This window comes from Somniosus microcephalus, chromosome 7 (genome assembly GCF_052327205.1).
Source record: "Somniosus microcephalus isolate GS21.2 chromosome 7, FLI_Smic_1.0, whole genome shotgun sequence".
NCBI lineage: Eukaryota > Metazoa > Chordata > Chondrichthyes > Squaliformes > Somniosidae > Somniosus > Somniosus microcephalus.
In genome coordinates, this window is record NC_140993.1 from 239,518,354 (window position 1) to 239,538,391 (window position 20,038).

Below are 20,038 nucleotides of genomic sequence, written 5' to 3' on the forward strand. Positions count from 1 at the left end.
ACCTGAAGAAGAAGGCACGACGAAAGTTGACCCTGTTGAGTTATTTCATTCGACCATCATCGAGTGTTTACCAGTCACCAATGCAAGTATTGAAAGAGAAACCAGGAACGACCCGACACTGTCCAGAGTCTACGAGGTGACAGTGAAAGGATGGCCAACACGGGGTGATCCTCTGTTACCGGCATTTTCGGCAAGGCGAGACCAGCTGTCCGTCTGCCATGGTACCTTGATGTACGGTACAAGAGTGATTATTCCTCCCAAGTTAAGGGAAAGAGTTTTAAACGAACTGCATGAAGGTCATCTGGGGGGAGTTAAAATGAAAAGTCTTGCTAGGGCTTATGTATGGTGGCCGGGTATTGACCAACAGATTGAGGAGTTAACGAAAAGCTGTGCTGGGTGCCAAAAAGTGCAAAATGCACTTCCGATAACCAAAGTCCTGCCATGATGTTTTATAACAGGAGGTTGCGGTCCAAGTTGGACTTGTTAAAACCAAATGTGCGGAGGGAAGTGGAAAACAAACAGTTTCGGCATATTAACAACAAGACCACTCGAACTTTCGACGTAGGACAACCAGTGTTGGCAAGGGGCTATGGAAACGAAAAATGGCAGTCCGGAACAATTCGGGCCAGACAAGGACCTCTGATGTACACAGTAGATATTGGTCATAATGTGATAAGGCGTCATGCGGATCAACTGGTAGAGTCGAGAGCAAGGGTCGAACCCATGGTTGTGACAGAGACAACTGTGGAAGACGTTAATGAACCTGAGGCATCTACCTCGGCAGGGAATGTACTTGATGATGATGACACCCAATACATTGGAAACCAAATAGAGGAGGCACCTCAACAACAAGAATCAGAGACTACTGAGAGGCGTTATCCAAGCCGCATCAGAAAGCCTCCTGAGAGACTGAACCTTTGAACTGTTATACCTGAAGTTATATATGTATATATGTTATTATGTTATGTTAAATGGGGATATGACTGTTAAGCTAAAAAGGGAGGATTGTGGTGTATGTAACCTGTTCCACCTTAAGAGAACTTAAGCCTGTTCCACCTTAAGAGATGTACTACTTTCTCTGGCTGCTGTATACGTAATACCGGTGGTGACCACACCGGTATATAAGCACTGTGTATTAATATTGTATTCAGTATAGTCCCGACCTCCAACCAGTAAAGACCTGTTGAATTTACTCTTGTAGTCTGTGTAGTAATTATCACTATAACACACAGACTTAACACTACCTTTGGGCTCCTCTTCAGAAGTCCATGGCACACGCTCCACCCAGTTTAGTTCTAAAGTGGCAATCAGGGTCCCATCTATGTCATAGGACCCCAATTCGCATATTAAAAGGGACTACTGCCCGAGCCAGGCAGATGCGTTGGCCCCTTTGATGGGGGCAGCAGCCGGAACGCTGGCCTAAACGGGGCGGTGAGTCATTTTCAGATCTCTGCCGCCCCATTTAAGACAGTGGGCCCAAGTTAAAGTTTAACCCCATGTTTTTCCAAAGTCCAGGACATCACAGACTGTGCAGTCCTCTGGCGGCTCCTGCACACAATCCAGTGTTCCGGGTTAACCTTTTCTATTACCTGTACAAATCGGCAAGTGAGTCTAAATGTTTCAAATTTCAAGTATATCCTTCCTTATTTAAGGAAGGAAATACTTGCATTGGAGGCAATTCAGAGACGATTCACTAGGTTAATTCCAGAGATGAGGGGGCTGACTTCTGAGGAAAGGTTGAGCAGGCTGGGCCTATACTCATTGGAATTTAGAAGAATGAGAGGTGATCTTATCGAAACATATAAGATACTGAGGGGACTCGACAAGGTAGAGGCAGAGAGGATGTTTCCCCTCGTGGGGAAATCTAGAACTCGGGGGCACAGTCTCAGAATAAAGGGTCGCCCTTTTAGAACTGAGATGAGGAGGAACTTCTCTCAGAGGGTCGTAAATCTGTGGAATTCTCTGCCCCAGAGAGCGGAGGAGGCTGGGTCATTAAATACATTTAAAGTGGAGATAGACAAATTTTTGCAAGATAAGGGAGTGAAGGGTTATGGGGAGCGGGCTGGGAAGTGGCTTTGAGCCCAAGATCAGCCATGATCTTATTGAATGGCGGAGCAGGCTTGAGGGGCCAAGTGGCGTATTCCTGCTCCTATTTCTTATGTTCTTATGTTCTTATTCATAAAAACATTGGACAGTTGGAATCCTATTGGATTCTGGACAAGATGTAGGAGCCTTATTCTCTCTAGCAGTGTGTACTTGTCTCGGGTGCAAAATACTTTTAACATTTCAAACACTCTTTCTTTTAGCTGGCTAAAGGGAAAAGAAGAGGATAAGAAAGAAACAGATGTGCATTACAACTCCTTGACTGGGACTGGAAACTTCAATTGGCGCTTTATTTTTCCTTTCAACTACATACCTGCGGAGAAACAGATGGTCGTATGCAAAAGGGAATCCATTTTCTCTTTAGACAAGACTGAACGCAAAGTTCCCGCAGTCCTTGTACTTCAAGTCTGGGATTTTGAGAGGCTTTCTTCTGATGACTTCCTAGGTAAGCCAGTAACTTGGAATGCTTCCTGTTTTTCTTGCAGAAGCTTAAAGAAAGAATTTGGGAGCTCACTGTGTTGAAATATTGTCCTTTCATATCGGAAACCTGATTTCAAATCTAACTCCAAGGCAATCAATAGACATAAAAAGACAAGGGTTTAGATCTTCCGCTTTTGAGGAATTGGGAGCACCTTCGGCATGGTGAGACTTCTACCTACCACAAAGATGCACTCTTGACAGCGGATGTTTTTTTTTAGCCTCACAGTCATTTAAAGTCTATTTTTGAAGACTACCTGGATTAGGAGCAGTAATTGTTCGTGCTGGGCCCTGATCGCCTGGAACAGTGCAGCTCTGCGGGCGCAAAAGTTTAAATGTAAAAAAACTTGGTACCTAAGCCTCTGCCAGTCTATGTTACACTCGTGGTTTTTGTACATGCCTAGCAACCCAGAAGTGGTGAGTTGAAAACCCACCATGGCACTTTCTGAAATTAAGTTTGATAAATCTGGTGATTTGTGGGTTGGCAACTGAAAAAGTTGACCGTTAAAGCCGCCATTTTAAAGTAGTAAAGGGGGTAAAAGCAGGAATAAATTGTCACAAAACATATTTTAAAGTTCTTTATCTGAATGCACGCAGCATTCGTAACAAAATAGACGAGTTGATGGTACAAATAACTACACATGGGTATGATCTGGTGGCCATTACGGAGACATGGCTGCAAGGTGACCATGACTGGGTACTAAACATCCAGGGGTATTTGACAATTATGAAGGACAGACAGAAAGGAAAGGGAGGTGGGGTGGCTATGTTAATAAAGGATGGAATCACTGCAATAGTGAGAAATGATATTGGGTCAATGGATTAGGATAGTGAAACGGTTTGGGTGGAGATAAGGAATAATAAGGGGAAAAAGTCACTAGTGGGCGTAGTCTATAGGCCTCCTAACAGTTGCAACTCTGTTGGTCGAAGTATAAATCAGAAAATAGTTGGGGCTTGTAATAAGGGAACAGCTATAATCATGGGGCATTTTAACTTTCATATTGACTGGACAAATCAAATTGGGCAGGGCAGCCTTGAGGAAGAGTTCATAGAGTGCATTAGGGACGGGTTCCTTGAGCAGTACGTTACTGAACCAACCAGGGGGCAGGCAATCTTAGATCTGGTCCTGTGTAATGAGACAAGATTAATAAAAAATGTCCTAGTAAAGGATCCCCTTGGAATGAGTGACCATAACATGGTTGAATTCCAAATTCAGTTGAAGGGTGAGAGAGTTGGATCTCAAACCAGCGTACTAAGCTTAAATAAAGGAGACTATGAAGGTATGAGAGCAGAGTTGACTAAAGTGGACTGGGGAAATAGATTAAAGTGTAAGACGGTACATGAGCAGTGGTGTACATTCAAGGTGATACTTCACAACTGTCTGTGTGGAGTTTGCACATTCTCCCCGTGTTTGCGTGGGTTTTCTCCGGGTGCTCCGGTTTCCTCCCACAGTCCAAAGATGTGCGGGTTAGGTTGATTGGCTATGATAAATTGACCCTTAGTGTTAGGGGGATTAAATACATGGGGTTACAGGGATAGGGTGGGATATGTGTTGGTGTAGGGGTTACGGGGATTGGGTGGGATATGTGTCGGTGCAGGCTCGATGGGCCGAAATGGCCTCTATCTGCACTGTGGGGTTTCTGTGATTTCTGTGAAAAATATATTCCACTGAGGAAAAAGGAGCGTAAAAGAAAAGACAGCCATCCGTGGCTAAGTAAAGTAATAAAGGATAGTATCTGACTGAAAACAAGGGCATATAAAGTAGCCAAATCTAATGGGAGGATAGAAGATTGGGAAGCATTTAAAAGCCAGCAAAGAATAACTAAAAGATTAATTAAGAAAGGGAAGATAGATTATAAAAGTAAACTAGCAAAAAATATAAAAACAGATAGCAAGAGTTTCTACAGTTATATAAAAAGAAAAAGGGTGGCTAAAGTGAATGTTGGTCCCTTAGAGGACGAGACCGGGAAATTAGCGGTGGGGAACATGGAGATGGCAAAAACGCTGAACAAATATTTTGTATCAGTCTTTACAGTAGAGGACACTAAAAATATCCCAACACTGGACAAACAGGGGGCTATGGGGGGGAGGAGTTCACAGAAATCACAGAATCACAACAGTGCAGATAGAGGCCATTTCGGCCCATCAAGCCTGCACCGACACATATCCCACCCGATCCCTGCAACCCCTACACCAACACATATCCCACCCTATCCCCGTAACTCCACGTATTTAATCCCCCTAACACTAAGGGTCAATTTATCATAGCCAATCAACCTAACCCGCACATCTTTGGACTGTGGGAGGAAACCGGAGCACCCGGAGGAAACCCACGCAAACACGGGGAGAATGTGCAAACTCCACACAGACAGTCGCCCGAGGCCGGATTTGAACCCGGGTCTCTGGTGCTGTGAGGCAACAGTGCTAACCACTATGCCACCAAGTTAAACATGATTAAAATCACTAAGGAGTTTGTACTCGGTAAGATAATGGGACTAAAGGCGGATAAATCCCCTGGACCTGATGGCTTACATCTTAGGGCCTTGAGAGAAGTAGCGGTAGGGATTGTGGATGCATTAGTGGTAATTTTCCAAAACTCCCTGGATTCAGGAAAGGTCCCAGCAGATTGGAAAACTGCTAATGTAACGCCCTTATTTAAAAAGGGAAGTAGACAAAAGGCTGGAAACTATAGACCAGTTAGCCTAACGGCTATGGTTGGTAAAATGTTGGAGTCCATTATTAAGGAAGCAGTAACAGGACATTTGGATAAGCATAATTTAATCAGACAGAGTCAGCGTGGTTTTATGAAGGGGAAGTCATGTTTGACAAATTTGCTCGAATTCTTTGAGGACGTAACAAACAGAGTGGATAAAGGGGAACCAGTGGATGTGGTGTATTTGGACTTCCAAAAGGCATTTGACAAGGTGCCACACAAAAGATTACTGCACAAGATAAAAAATCACAGGGTTGGGGGCAATATACTGGCATGGGTGGAAGATTGGCTATCTAACAGAAAACAGAGAGTTGGGATAAATGGTTCATTCTCAGGTTGGCAATCAGTGACGAGTGGTGTTCTGCAGGGGTCAGTGCTGGGACCCCAACTCTTTACAATCTATATTAACGATTTGGAGGAAGGGACGGAGTGCAACGTATCCAAGTTTGCCGACGATACAAAGATGGGAGGGAAAGCAGTGAGTGAGGAGGACATAAAAAACCTGCAAAAGGACATAGACAGGCTAAGTGAGTGGGCAGAAATTTGACAGATGGAATATAATGTTGGAAAGTGTGAGGTTATGCACTTTGGCAGAAAAAATCAAAGAGCAAGTTATTATCTAAATGGAAAGAAACTGCAAAGTGCTACAGTACAAAGGGATCTGGGGATCCTGGTGCATGAAACACAGAAGGTTAGTATGCAGGTACAGCAGGTGATCAGGAAGGCCAATGGAATCTTGGCTTTTATTGCAAGGGGGATGGAGTATAAAAGCAGGGAAGTCTTGCTTCAGTTATACAGGGTACTGGTGAGGCCACACCTGGAATACTGCGTACAGTTTTGGTTTCCATATTTAAGAAAAGATATACTTGCTCTCGAGGCAGTTCAGAGAAGGTTCACTCGGTTGATTCCGGAGATGAGGGGGTTGACTTATGAGGAAAGGTTGAGTAGGTTGGGCCTCTACTCATTGGAATTCAGAAGAATGAGAGGCAATCTTATCGAAACATATAAGATTGTGAGGGGGCTTGATCGGGTGGATGCGGTGAGGATGTTTCCACTGATGGGTGAGACTAGAACTAGGGGGCATAATCTTAGAATAAGGGGCTGCCCTTTCAAAACTGAGATGAGGAGCAACTTCTTCACTCAGAGGGCAGTAAATCTATGGAATTTGCTACCTCAGAGAGCTGTGGAAGCTGCGACATTAAATAAATTTAAAATGGAGATAGACAGTTTCCTAGCTGATAAGGGAATTCGGGGTTACGGGGAGTGGGCAGGGAAGTGGACGTGAGTCTAGGTTCGGATCAGCCATGATCCTATTGAATGGCGGAGCAGGCCCGAGGGGCCGTATGGCCTACTCCTGCTCCTACTTCTTATGTTCTTATGTTCATCTTGTTGTCAAAACTCAACTGGCCTACTAATGTCCTTTAGGGAAGCGAGCCGTTCGAACTTTAGCCGGCCTGGCCTACATATATCTCCAGTCCCACACTACGTGATTGGTTCTTCAGGGCAACTAGGGATGGGCAATAAACACCACTTTGCTAGCATTGTCCACATCCCAAGTACAAGTACATTAAAAAAAAATTGATGACATCGGTTTTTGGGGAACTTACATTTGAAGTGACCCTTGCAGTAAATGCCGGTGATGAATCGGGATCCCTCAGGCCAGCATTGCAATGGCATAAATGGCGGATTATACGTTGGATGACGTATTTTTGTCATTCCTTTATTATTTCAATGTGCCCACTTGTGTATAGGTGGGCATGTTATAACCTCCTCCCACCCCATCAGTTCTGATGGGACATCCTGGAAATAGTGCCGCAGCTCAGAAACAGGGCTTCCCAGCGTAACTCCAGGGGAAAACCTACCACGCTAATTGCAAATGCTAGAAGTCAGAAATAAAAACAGCAAACGCTGGACATACGCAGCAAGTGTGTGAGCATCTCTGTAAGTAGGGAGATAGTTTGATGTTTTGGGTAAAGATTACAGAAATGCTAGTTGTTGGCATTATACAGGGTATGAAACCGGTTCAGTTAGTTTTCCTCAATTCTACTTTAGCTTTGTATCCAGAGTAGAGATAAAGCTGATCAAAATCTAAATTGGGTCAGAATTTGCTTATTTAGAAAACAGTGTTCATGTTAGAGACTTCATTTCCCACATTTAATTGAAGGCAAAACCTCTTGGATAGCATCATGTAATAGAGATACAACAATTGGCCTTAGCACCCTTCTAGGGAGGGGAAAAATCAGCAAGGGTTGCTGTTTGAATACACCCTTCGCTCACTTACCCACAATTCTGAAGTAAATAATTTCAAAGGGATCGATTGTCAGATCATTTTTATCTTGAAAAAAATGGAAGTATTCAATATTGGTGTCCACCGCATTATTTTCCTTATTCTAGAATTCATCCAGATTCTCTGATTGGCCTCCCGGGATCTTGTGGCAATGTGTTTGTAGATATTATAGTTCCAAATTTCAACTATTCAAATTTGTCCTCTGACCTCTTTGTTCAACTCACGGTAGTGGTGATGACACCACCAGGGAAATCTTCTAATCTGCCCATCCCATCCTGCCCTAGCTCCTCCTACAAAAGTGGCATGAAGCTGTGAAGAAGGATCCCTCCCAGCATGGACAGGTAACCACTTAGCTCATGGTGTCATTTCTGGGCTCAGAAAGAATCATAGAATGATATAGCACAGAAGGAGGCCATTTGGTCCACCGTGCCTCTGGAGCTATCCAAATAATCCCACTCCCCTGTTCTTTCCCCATAGCCCTGCAATTTTTACTCCTTCAAGTATTTATCCAATTCCCTTTTGAAAGTTACTATTGAATCTGCTTCCACCACTCTTTCAGGCAGTGCATTCCAGATCATAACAACTCACTGCATAGGGGTTTATTTTGGTGAAAGGGCAAAAATGGGTGCTAAATGGATGTTGTGCTAATAACACGCGCCTTTTTGAAAGTCTGGTTTTAGCACGCAATTTTGGTCCTAATTGCTGATTACCATAATTTGAAGTTGCTTGGAGGTGCTAAAGCAGACACCTGCAGGTATAGCACTCAAGTGCTGATTAGACACAATTTTCGTGAAGCAGTATATGTGGGCTCGACGCACCCACTTCCACTGAAGGTGTGGAGTGTGCTGGATGACACACAGCGGCACATTTCAGGATGGCTAAGGGACCAAGTGAGAGGACACACAGGTTCTCAAACGTGGCACTGGAGGTCCTGGAGGAGGGGGGATGTCCTGTACCCGCAGATGGGGGAAGGAGTCCACCTCGGCCTCCTGTCCCTCCCTCCTGCAGCAGCTGGTGCTGCTCTGCCTGGCCTCATGTCCTCGTCCTCCTCCCATTCCTCCTGGAGACCAAGGGGGACCCCTAGCACGATAGCGATGACCAAGTCTAATGTATATACCTTTAAGGGGGGAACTACTTTTTACAGCTCATGTATACTGTAGTACCGGCAGTGACCACACCTGTATATAGCACTGAGTAGTAATCTGTACAGGCAGTTCCACTGTGAGCCACGTTGAGTAAACACCTGTTGTACCGTTTCTCCTGCAGTCTGTGTCTTATTATACACAGACACAACATTGGCGACAAGGCAAGTTCGAACCTACCTGCAACTCTGCATCACCTCCCGGGGATTCATTCCTGGAGATCAGTGGATTGGAGGTCAAAGCCAGAGACTCGGGCGTCGACCACGGGCAACCGCCCAGTCATCCAGCAGAGACTCGAGAATTGCGGGGGAGGCTGTCGAGAGCCAGGCTTGGCTTTCCAGTCGAGGTGGTCCAGCGAAACGGGCTGGCAACAGGTAGTGCGCAGACCCTTCCCGGACAGCGACGGGTTAGAGCCCGACCGAGATGCACAGCAAAGGGCCGAGCAGCGTCGACGGGGGAGAGAGAGAGCGAGGGCAGAGCGCACAGGGCACAGCCGGTGTTCAGGGGCTGAGCAGCGTCGGAGAGGGAGAGAGAGACGCGTAGAAACCCGCGAGACGCCGCCATTGCCACGAGGACCGCCGAGAGCGGCGTTGGCAGCAGCGCAGGAGAAGCGCGCGAAACCTACAGGGCGCTGCCATTGCCACGAGAACCGCCGGGAGCGGCGTTGGCAGCAGCGGGGGAGGAAGGAAAGCGTGGGAGATGCCATTTTAAGCCATTGGGAGACGCCATTTTAAACCACACCCAAAATGCCGAAGAGTGGCAGTATCACCGCATTTGACAATGAAGTCGAAGATTGGACTACATATGTCGAACGAATAGAGGTGTACTGCAAGGCAAATGAGGTGTCAGATGACAAGAAAGCGTCAGCATCGTTAAATTTAATGGGTGAAAAGACGTATGGGTTATTACAAAATCGAGTAACCCCAACGAAGCCAATGGAAAAGAGTTTTGAAGACATAGTAACGATACTACAGGAACATTTAAACCCCACACCGCTGCTGATAGCAGAAAGATTCAAGTTTCACAGACGGAACCAGCATAAGGATGAAAGCAATGCTGATTATTTAACAGAACTGCGCAAACTATCGAAACACTGCCAGTTTGGAGCGGGACTGGCAGATACCTTAAGGGACAAGTTTGTGTGTGGGCTTCAAAGTGAAGGAACCCAGAAACGGCTTTTATCTGAAAAGGACCTTACGCTGGAAAAGGCTTTCAGCATTGCGGTATCATATGAAGCAGCAGCACGGGGCACTGTAGAGATACAACAGAGACCGCAAGAATATGGCACAAACGAAATGTCATATGGAACAGAGAAGTGCTATCGCTGCGGCAGAACAACGCACGACCAGAATGATTGCTGGTTCAAAGACAAAGTGTGCAGACAGTGTGGAAAAGTAGGACACATAGCACGAGTCTGCAGGTCGGGAAAGAAAACCAGCAATAAGAAACCTACCAAAGGAAAGCACAAGAAGGTACATAAGATGACGGAGAATAGTTCAGACGAACAAAAGAGTGATAACGGCTCCAAAAGCAGGGAACTGAGTTGTCTGAAACTAAATAATGTGATCACAACGGAGGATCACCGAACCATTTGGGTCACTCTCAAGATAGCAGGAGTCCAGGTAAAGATGGAATTGGACACAGGATCAGCCCTAACAGTCATAAACCGACGGGACTATGAGCGGCTATTCTCACACATACCCTTGAGAGACACAAAAATTATTTTGAAGACGTACACGGGGCAAAAAGTCTACCCCAAAGGAAAAATAAGGGTGACCGTTATATATAACGTTAAGGAAACACCAAAACTAGACCTGTATGTATTGCAAGATGGAGGACCACCATTACTGGGACGTGAATGGATCCGAAAAATACAACTGGATTGGCATTCCATACAGGCACTGACTGTGGCTGACAAAAAGGATGACGATGTCACACCTGGGCGACTGTCAAAGATCCTAACTGACATGAAAGAAGTGTGTGTTCCAGCAAGGACTCGGAACACTAAAAGGCATGACAGCAATGATTAAAATTGAAGAAAACGCAAGCCCAAAATTTTTTAAGGCCAGACCTTATGCGATCCGCCCAGCCGTCGAAGCAGAGCTTGAGAGTCTGGAACATTCAAGTGTACTGTCCAAGGTAGACTGGAGCGAGTGGGCTACATCCATCATCCCTGTGATGAAAAAGTCGTTGAGCAGCACGCCTGGGGAACCAAGGAAGGTTCGCATCTGTGGGGACTTTAAGGTAACAGTGAACCCGATCCTTCACACCGTACAATATCCACTTCCGCGGATTGAAGATATTTTCGCCTCGCTATCTGGAGGGAAACGCTTCACTAAGATTGATCTGGCCCAGGCGTATCTGCAAATGGAGGTAGCAGAAGCATCAAAAAAATACCTCACAATCAACACCCATAAAGGTCTCTACCAATACAACTGGCTGGTATTCGGGGTAGCATCAGCTCCGGCTATTTGGCAGAGGGCAATGGAACAAGCCCTGCAAGGGATCCCAGGGACCCAGTGTTATTTGGACGACATCCTGGTCACGGGCGAAAATGACAGTGATCACCTTGCCAACCTGGAGCAGGTGGTCACTAGATTGCAGGAATATGGGCTCCGAGCTAACCACCCCAAATGCGAGTTTTTTAGAAAACAGATCTCGTATTGTGGCCACGTTATCGATAAAGAGGGGCTACATAAGTCCCCAGAGAAGATTGAGGCAGTAGTCAAGGCTCCAGCACCGGAAAATGTGTCACAACTGAGGTCGTTCCTCGGGCTGGCAAACTACTACCATAAGTTCTTGCCAAATTTGTCTACAATACTACACCCACTGAACACCCTACTGCAAACTGGGGTGCCATGGAAGTGGAGTGACGAATGTAGACGAGCTTTCCAGAAGAGCAAAACACTAATCACATCAAAAGAGGCATTGGCCCATTACAACCCGGCATTACCAATTCGGTTGGTATGTGATGCATCACCCTACGGCATTGGAGCGGTGCTGTCGCACAAATTCTCGGACGGCTCAGAGAGGCCAATAGCCTTTGCGTCACGATCACTAACCTCAGCCGAGCGTAACTACGCCCAGATTGACAGGGAGGCCCTCAGCCTAGTGTGGGGAGTGAAAAAGTTCAATCACTATCTGCACAGGCAGAAATTCACCTTGCTGACTGATCACCAGCCTCTTGTCTCCATTTTTAATCCGAAGAAGGGCGTTCCGGTGATGACTGCGCAACGACTACAAAGATGGTCACTTTTTCTAGGGGCGCACCACTATGAGATTGAATATAAGGGCACGAAACAGCATGGAAATGCTGATGGGCTATCACGCCTGCCACTGCCTACTGCGGAGGAAGCACCAGCAGTGGATCCTGTCGAAATATTCCATTCGACTATAGTTGAATACCTACCGGTAACTAACGCTTGTATCGAAAAGGAAACCCGAAATGACCCGACACTGTCTCGGGTATATGATTTGACGGTGAAGGGATGGCCAGCACATGGCGACTCACTGTTGCCAGCATTCTCGACAAGGAGAGAACAGCTGTCAGTGTGCCGGGGGACCTTGATGTGTGGATCCCGAGTGGTAATTTCACCCAAGTTAAGGGATAGAGTGCTCAATGAGCTTCATGAGGGTCATCTGGGAGGGGTAAAAATGAAAAGCCTAGCCAGGGCTTATGTGTGGTGGCCGGGAATCGATAAACAAATCGAGGACCTGACCAAGAGCTGCTCAGGATGCCAGAAAGTCCAAAATGCACCACCACAGGCCCCTCTACACCCATGGGAGCGGCCCTCATCTCCATGGCAACGGGTGCATATTGATTTTGCTGGTCCATTCATGGACTCAATGTTTTTAATAGCCGTGGATGCGCACTCGAAATGGCCTGAGGTCATCAAAATGTCCTCCACCACCACGGAGAAAACTATTGCAGTCCTACGGACCATTTTTGCCAGGAATGGCTTGCCAGAACAGATTTGCTCCGACAACGGACCACAGTTTGTGTCCGAAGAGTTCAGGAGGTCCTTGAAAAAGAATGGGGTAAGGCATTACACATCCGCCCCGTATCATCCAGCCACAAATGGATTGGCTGAGAGGTTCGTACAAACCTTTAAGAAGGCAATAAAGGCTATGTACAATGACAACATTCCGCTGCAGCACAAGGTGGACAATTTCCTGTTCGCCTACCAGAATGCGACACATGCAGTCACCAACCAGGCCCCAGCCATGATGTTCTTTAACTGAAGGTTAAGATCTCGCTTGGGTTTGCTCAGACCAAACGTACGAAGAGATGTTGAGAGTAAGCAATTCCAGCACATCCATGAGAAGCCAACAAGGAGCTTCAATGTAGGGCAACCAGTCTTGGCCCGCGACTACTGAACAGAAAAATGGCAGCCAGGAACGATATGCACACGGCAGGGCCCACTAATGTACACAGTGGACGTTGGGGAGAGCATCGTGAGACGCCATGCTGACCAGATCCTAGAGTCACAGCAACAAGTCAACCCCACGCCTCACCCATACGTACCTGGTGATGAACCTGACATACGGGTCGCATCTACCCCAGAAACAGTAGCATTGGAAGCTGATGAACCAACCGACGACAGGGGGCCAGAATCGCCTCCGCACCAAGAGCAAGACACTCGGGAAAGGCGCTATCCAGAAAGGATCAGGAGGCCTCCCCAAAGACTGAATATATAAATAGACTATTTTCAGCTAATGTTGCATGTTAAAAGTGTTAATTGTAATTAGTTTGATATTTAATAGTTAAATGAGTGTTATGGTACTGTTAATCTAAAAGGGGAGGAATTGTAATGTGTATACCTTTAAGGGGGGGGAGCTACTTTTTACAGCTCATGTATACTGTAGTACCGGCAGTGACCACACCTGTATATAGCACTGAGTAGTAATCTGTACAGGCAGTTCCACTGTGAGCCACGTTGAGTAAACACCTGTTGTACCGTTTCTCCTGCACTCTGTGTCTTATTATACACAGACACAACACCAAGCACTCCCTTTCTCCTGGTGACTCCTATAAGGTGTCCAATAAGAGAGAGTAGCACAGCACTTAATCTTTATAGGTGAAGTCCTCAGAGAATTTCCAGAATAAATGTTGCTCGAGTGTTGGTGAAGTCTTGACAATGTGTCCCACAAAGTCTCCCGATGTGTCTCAAAAGTCCTCTTCAAAAGTCCAGCAGCAAGTGAACAGTAAAAGGGGATATACCTTTAAGTAGCGCTCAAAATCCTCAGGAACGACTTGTTTACTCCCAATCAGCTGGTCGCTATTATGAGAGGGCGTTAGGTCACGCGCTGGCCAGCAAAATGCCATGCAGCCTCCTTAATGAGCGCTAGCAGGCAACTTAAGTGGCAGTCAACCCCCTAACGATCCTTCGGGCGGCCATTCCTAGCGCAAGCTTCAACTCCTTTGCCAAGATGGCGTCTTGCGTAAAATGCGGGCAAAAACATTTTTTCAGCTTAAGACCCCATCTTGGCCACCTTGGAAGCTCTTTACCGCCTAAGGTATCCAGGGAAAATCGCCCCCATAGAATTTACAGCACAGAAATGGCCCATTCACCCCAACTGGTCCATGCCGGTGTTTATGTTCCACACGAGCCTCCTCCCACACCTCTTCATCTCACCCTATCAGCATATCCTTCTATTGCTTTCTCCTTCATGTACTTATCTAGCTTCCCCTTGTGCTCTGCTGGGCCACTGATTGCACACCTCTCGGCATTTACAGGTATATTTTACTGTTGTCATGAATGTGAATGAATAAAGTTAGTGCCATTATCAGTGACTTATTTTTCTGCCCAAATAGGTTCTGAGACAAAGTCATTTTTACATCTTCAGGGGAATGAATCTCAGATTTTTTAAATGATTGGTAGTAATTTTCATCCAGCTCCTTCCAAGTTAAACTAGCTCCTTCCAAGCATCCTGAATGTAAATGTTGCCACAAATTCATTGGTTGTTTTCCCTGCTTCTTCTGTTGACTGTTGGCCTGGCTTCTCCACTGGTGGAGAATGTGGTGATGCACGGTAACTGCGGGGAAAAAAAAGTAGGATTTAAAATGTAGAGACGATTGAAAAAAGGGAATGGATAAAATATTCACTTCACAACATTGTCCATAACCTGAAGGGACTTATCCAATGTAAGCAGTTTTTCATGTGCATTTGTATTTTTCTGACCCCTTCTGTTTGTAGGATCTGTGGAACTTGATCTGAATGGATTTCCTAATGGTGCAAAAGCAGCTAAGAAATGTGACTTGGATATGATCGCAAAGGATTCTGAGACTAAACTTATCTCCATATTTCAGCAAAAACGTCTGCGGGGTTGGTGGCCTTTAGAAAAGTCAGGTGACCTCACTGTAAGTACAGTACTTCCTATCTGTAATAAATAAAATTAAACTAAACTTCTACCACATGAAAAAGAAATAGGGGACTGAGTGATGCAGTGAGTTAGACAACTTTCCTTTTCTCATTGGCAAGCTGAGTTTGATTTACCCAGAGAAAGTCTCCTCTCTATTAGCCATGAGTAAAGTGAGTTGGGCAGTCTCTACCAATGTTCCCTTTCATTTTATTTGGGCGTGTAGCCGCTTTAAGGGGCAGCGCAGCCCATTCAAAATACCGTGCGTTTCTGCTGGCTGCGATGAGCCCCCTTCCCGCTCCCCTCAGGCAGTCCAAAGTTCGATTGTTCAGCTGGGCGAGCTGCCTGTGGAGGTGTGACAGTGGCGACAGCTCACCACCATTCTTTAGATGAGGCCCGAGGACCAATTTTCCACGATCTTCGGGCCTCCTTTCAGGCACAGGGATTGTTCCCTGCGCCCATTTTGACACTTGAAAACTGGCCCGAACGAATTTCTAGACCTGCATTTTTTAGCTCAAGCTCTACCACATTCTGCTGGATAGAATTAATCAACAGAGTGCTAACTCGTATATTTAATTTCCACTCAATTTCCTTTCTGTCCCCCCCTTTAAGGCAGTGGCTTATACTGGAGTGTTATTCCACAGCCACTTGTTTAGGCTAGAGGTGTCTACTGCTTAATTAGTAGAGTATGGTACTGGACGAGTAACCCGGAGGTCATGAGTTTATAATCCCACCCAGGGTAAATTCTGAAATTGAATTCAGCAAGAGAACCTGCCACATCTACCTGGTCTGGCCTACATGTGACTTCAGCCCCACAATATTTGGTTGACTATAAATGCCCTCAAAGCAATCATAGATGGGCAATAAATGCTTTGCCATAATAAATAAATCCCAAGAGAAAATATAAAAAATATATATATTTGTTTTTTTCCCAGGATGGTGAGCAGACACCTTGGGATTGAGGAGGCAGATATCAAATAACTCACATTAGGGAGTATCATAGAATCATAGAAATTTACGGCACAGAAGGATACCATTTGGCCCATCGTGTCTGTGCCGGCCGAAAAAGCGCTATCCAGCCTAATCCCACTTTCCTGGTCTTGGTCCGTAGCCCTGTAGGTTGCAGCACTTCAAGTGCATATCCAAGTACATTTTAAATGTGATGAGGGTTTCTGCCTCTACCACCCTTTCAGGCAGTGAGGTACAGACCCCTCCCACCACCCACCCCCCCAACCCTCTGGGTGAAAATTGTTCTCCACAACTCCCCTCTAATCCTTCTACCAATTACTTTAAATCTATGCCCCCTGGTTATTGACCGCTCTGCTAAGGGAAATAGGTCCTTTCTATCCACTCTATCTAGGCTCCTCATAATTTTATACACCTCAATTAAATCTCTGCTCAGCCTCCTCTGCTCCAAAGAAAACAACCCCAGTCTATCCAATCTTTCCTCATAGCTAAAACTCTCTATTCCCGGCAACATCCTCATAAATCTCCTCTGTACCCTCTCTAGTGCAATCACATCTTTCCTGTAATGTGGTGACCAGAACTGTATGCAGTACTCTAGCTGTGGCCTAACTAGTGTTTTATACAGTTGAAGCATAACCTCCCTGCTCTTGTATTCTATGCCTTGGCTAATAAAGAAATGTATCCTGTATGCCTTCTTAACCACCTTATCTACCTGTCCTGCTACCTTCAGGGATCTGTGGACATGTACTCCAAGGTCCCTCTGTTCCTCTACATGTCTCAGTACCCTACCACGTATTGTGTATTCCCTTGCCTTGTTAGCCCTCCCCAAATGCATTACCTCACACTTCTCCGGATTGAATTCCATTTGCCACCTTTCTGCCTACCTGACCACTCCATTGATATCCTCCTGCAGTCTACAGCTTTCATCCTCACTATCAACCACACGGCCAATTTTTGTATCATCTACAAACTTCTTAATCATGCCCCCTACATTGAAGTCTAAATCATTGATGTATACCACAAAGCAAGGGACCTAGTACTGAGCCCTGTGGAACCCCACTGGAAACAGCCTTCCAGTCACAAGAACACCCATCGACCGTTATGCTTTTCTTCCTGTCACTGACCAATTTTGGATGCAACTTGCCACTTTCCCTTGTATCCCATGGGCTTTAAATTTTCTGACCAGCCTGCCATGTGGGACCTTGTCAGAAAGAGTATTAAGTCATCCTACCTAGAATCATACAGCACAGGAGGAGGCCATTCAGCCCACTGTGCTGGTGCCGGCTCTTTGAAAGAGCTATCCAATTCATCTCACTCACCTGCTCTTTCCCTGTAGCCCTGTAAATTTTTCCTTTTCCTGTATTTGTCCAATTTGCTTTTGAAAGTTACTATTGAATCTGATGCCACCACCCTTTCAGGTAATGCATTCCAGATCATCATAACTCGCTGCATAAAAATAAATTCTCCTCATCTCCCCTCTGGTTCTTTTGCCAATTATCTTAAATCTGTGCCCTCTGGCTATTGACCCTATGACCGTAGAAACAGTTTCTCCCTATGTACTCTATCAATACCCCTCAACATTTTGAACACCTATATTAAATCTCCCCTTAACCTTCTCTGCTCTAAAGAAAACAATCCGATCTTCTCTCATTTCTCCACATAACTGAAGTCCCTCATCCCTGGTACCATTCTAGTAAATCTCCTCTAAACCCTCTCCAAAGCCTTGACATGCTTGTAATAATAGTGAGTAAAATTAAATTTAAAATAAAACACTTATGGGAAAAATACACAGCAAGGAATTGTGTAAATCCAGTTTACTTAATTCATGAAGAAAATCGTCATAAACTCACTCTTGAATTATTAAGGGTTCCTGATTCATAGAATAAGCGAGATGGCCCACTGTCTCCCATTAGGTATCCTCTACATATCCTACCATTTCCTAACCGCAATAACATGTTTCCATAGAGCAGACTCCAGCCGAATTTCATTGGAACAGGGAAAACTAACTGGTTGAGACTGCACGATGGCCATCCCTAAGAAGAATATTTGTGCCAGTACATTTTAATTCATGACCATTAGCTAACCATTTGGCCAACAGCATTGGTTTCTGTTACTGAGAAACACAGATCAAGGGCTTGGGCCTATGGTGCAGAAAATCACCGAGGGTGAAAAAGTTGGCGAGAAAATGTGATAAATCAATAAGTAACCATTAGGTGACCCAGAGTTTGGGTTTTTTAAATGTATTGATTATAGAAAGGAGGGAAAACTGAGGGAGGGAAGAAGATCCACCATCGGAGGATAGTATGAGTCATTGTAGAAGATGTGGTGACAAGTCTCGATTTCAACACAGTGAGGATGGAGGGAAGCGGAAAGAGCATATAGGATAGCAGATTTGGAGTTTAAGAGGAACAGTCTGAGTAGTAATTGATTAAAATAAAGAAGGATTGTAATGAAGAGAGTAAAAGAAAGAAAGACTTGCATTTATATAGCGCCTTTCACAACCACTGGACGTCTCAAAGCACTTTACAGCCAATGAAGTACTTTTGGAGTGTAGTCACTGTTGTAATGTGGGAAACGCAGCAGCCAATTTGCGCACAGCAAGCTCCCACAAACAGCAATGTGATACTGACCAGATAAACTGTTTTAGTGATGTTGATTGAGGGATAAATATTGGCCAGGACAAAATAGTGCCATGGGATCTTTTACGTCCACCTGACAGGGCAGACGGGGCCTCGGTTTAACGTCTCATCTGAAAGATGGCACCTCCAATAGTGCAGCACTCCCTCTGCACTGCACTGGAGTGTCAGCCTGGATTTTCGTGCTCAAGTCTCTGGAGTGGGGCTTGAACCCACAACCTTCTCACTCAGAGGCGAGTGTGCTACCCACTTTTTTTATTATTAATATACTTTATTGAACATTAAGAACATTTACAACATCGTGATCATTTCATTGTATCATACAATTCCATTCCGTTGCTCTGCACAGCCATTCTGCCACCACATTTTAACATCAAAACCTGAAGTTTAATTTGTCTCCTGTAACATATATTAATCAATTGTGCTTTAAAAATTGATTGTAAAATACTATCTTTAAATTCCTTTCTGAATAAAACATCCACAGAGCCTTATAATGATCTTTTAGCTTGTATTTAAAATACTCTTTCAGATTGATTCTCCTCCCCTTAAAAAACAGAGCATTCCTTCTTTGCACAATCACGAATCTAGCCAAACTGAACATTAAATTAATTGCCGCTCCGCTAGACTCAGGCAGACTCTCCTGCAATCCCCATCTCAAAATTGAGTCCCACAGGATTCCCATTCTTGCTCTTCAGTCCCCACCCAGCAAAAAAGCTTCACACAACTGTCGAACATAGTACTTAAAATCATTTAACTGTGGACATAACACCAGTAAATGGGACAGAGTCTCATCCCGTATCCCACACACTGGGCAAGTTGCCGGCTCCACTCGTCCAACCTTGCACAAGACCGTCATGGTAAAAATCCTGTTATGAGCCAATTTGAAATCCAGTTCAATCCACTCTGGACATTTAAAATTCGCCCACACTCCCTCCCAAATCCTGTTGAATTCCAGCTGTGGGTATATACTCTGCCAAAACTCCTGACCAGCAGGTGTCTTGAATCTCCAATCTCTAAATACCTCATAGAAATCTCGAGTATTACTGTTGTCAAATTGGACCAACTCTCCCCCTTTCTCCAGCAGAAAGCATGGAAAAGCGGGACGCATTTTACTTCCTTTGGAGATTTCCGCATTTATTTCTTCCATCCAATCCTGTGGCATTGCCCTCACAATCTTCTCATACATGATCCCTATTGCTTTTTCCTCTACCTCCTGATCCTCCTCCCACACCATGTCCCTCACTATCGCTTCCGGCAACCAACCTGGAATTACCTCGTATAATACATCTTTCACACATATAATACCAGCTTTTATAAAAGCTTGATTAAATAAATCCTCTCCTTCGATGTTGAC

General features: G+C 45.2%; 1 protein-coding gene across 1 annotated transcript in view; it reads left to right on the top strand.

The window, feature by feature from the left end:
• The window catches only part of LOC147115173 (fer-1-like protein 6), a 95,892-nt gene that overhangs the window by 62,000 nt on the left and 13,854 nt on the right, over window positions 1-20,038 (top strand). The window contains exons 12-13 of the mRNA XM_085993497.1: window positions 2,307-2,548; window positions 14,920-15,083. Coding sequence (XP_085849623.1) covers window positions 2,307-2,548; window positions 14,920-15,083 — 406 coding nt within the window. The remainder of the gene's footprint in view (window positions 1-2,306; window positions 2,549-14,919; window positions 15,084-20,038) is intronic.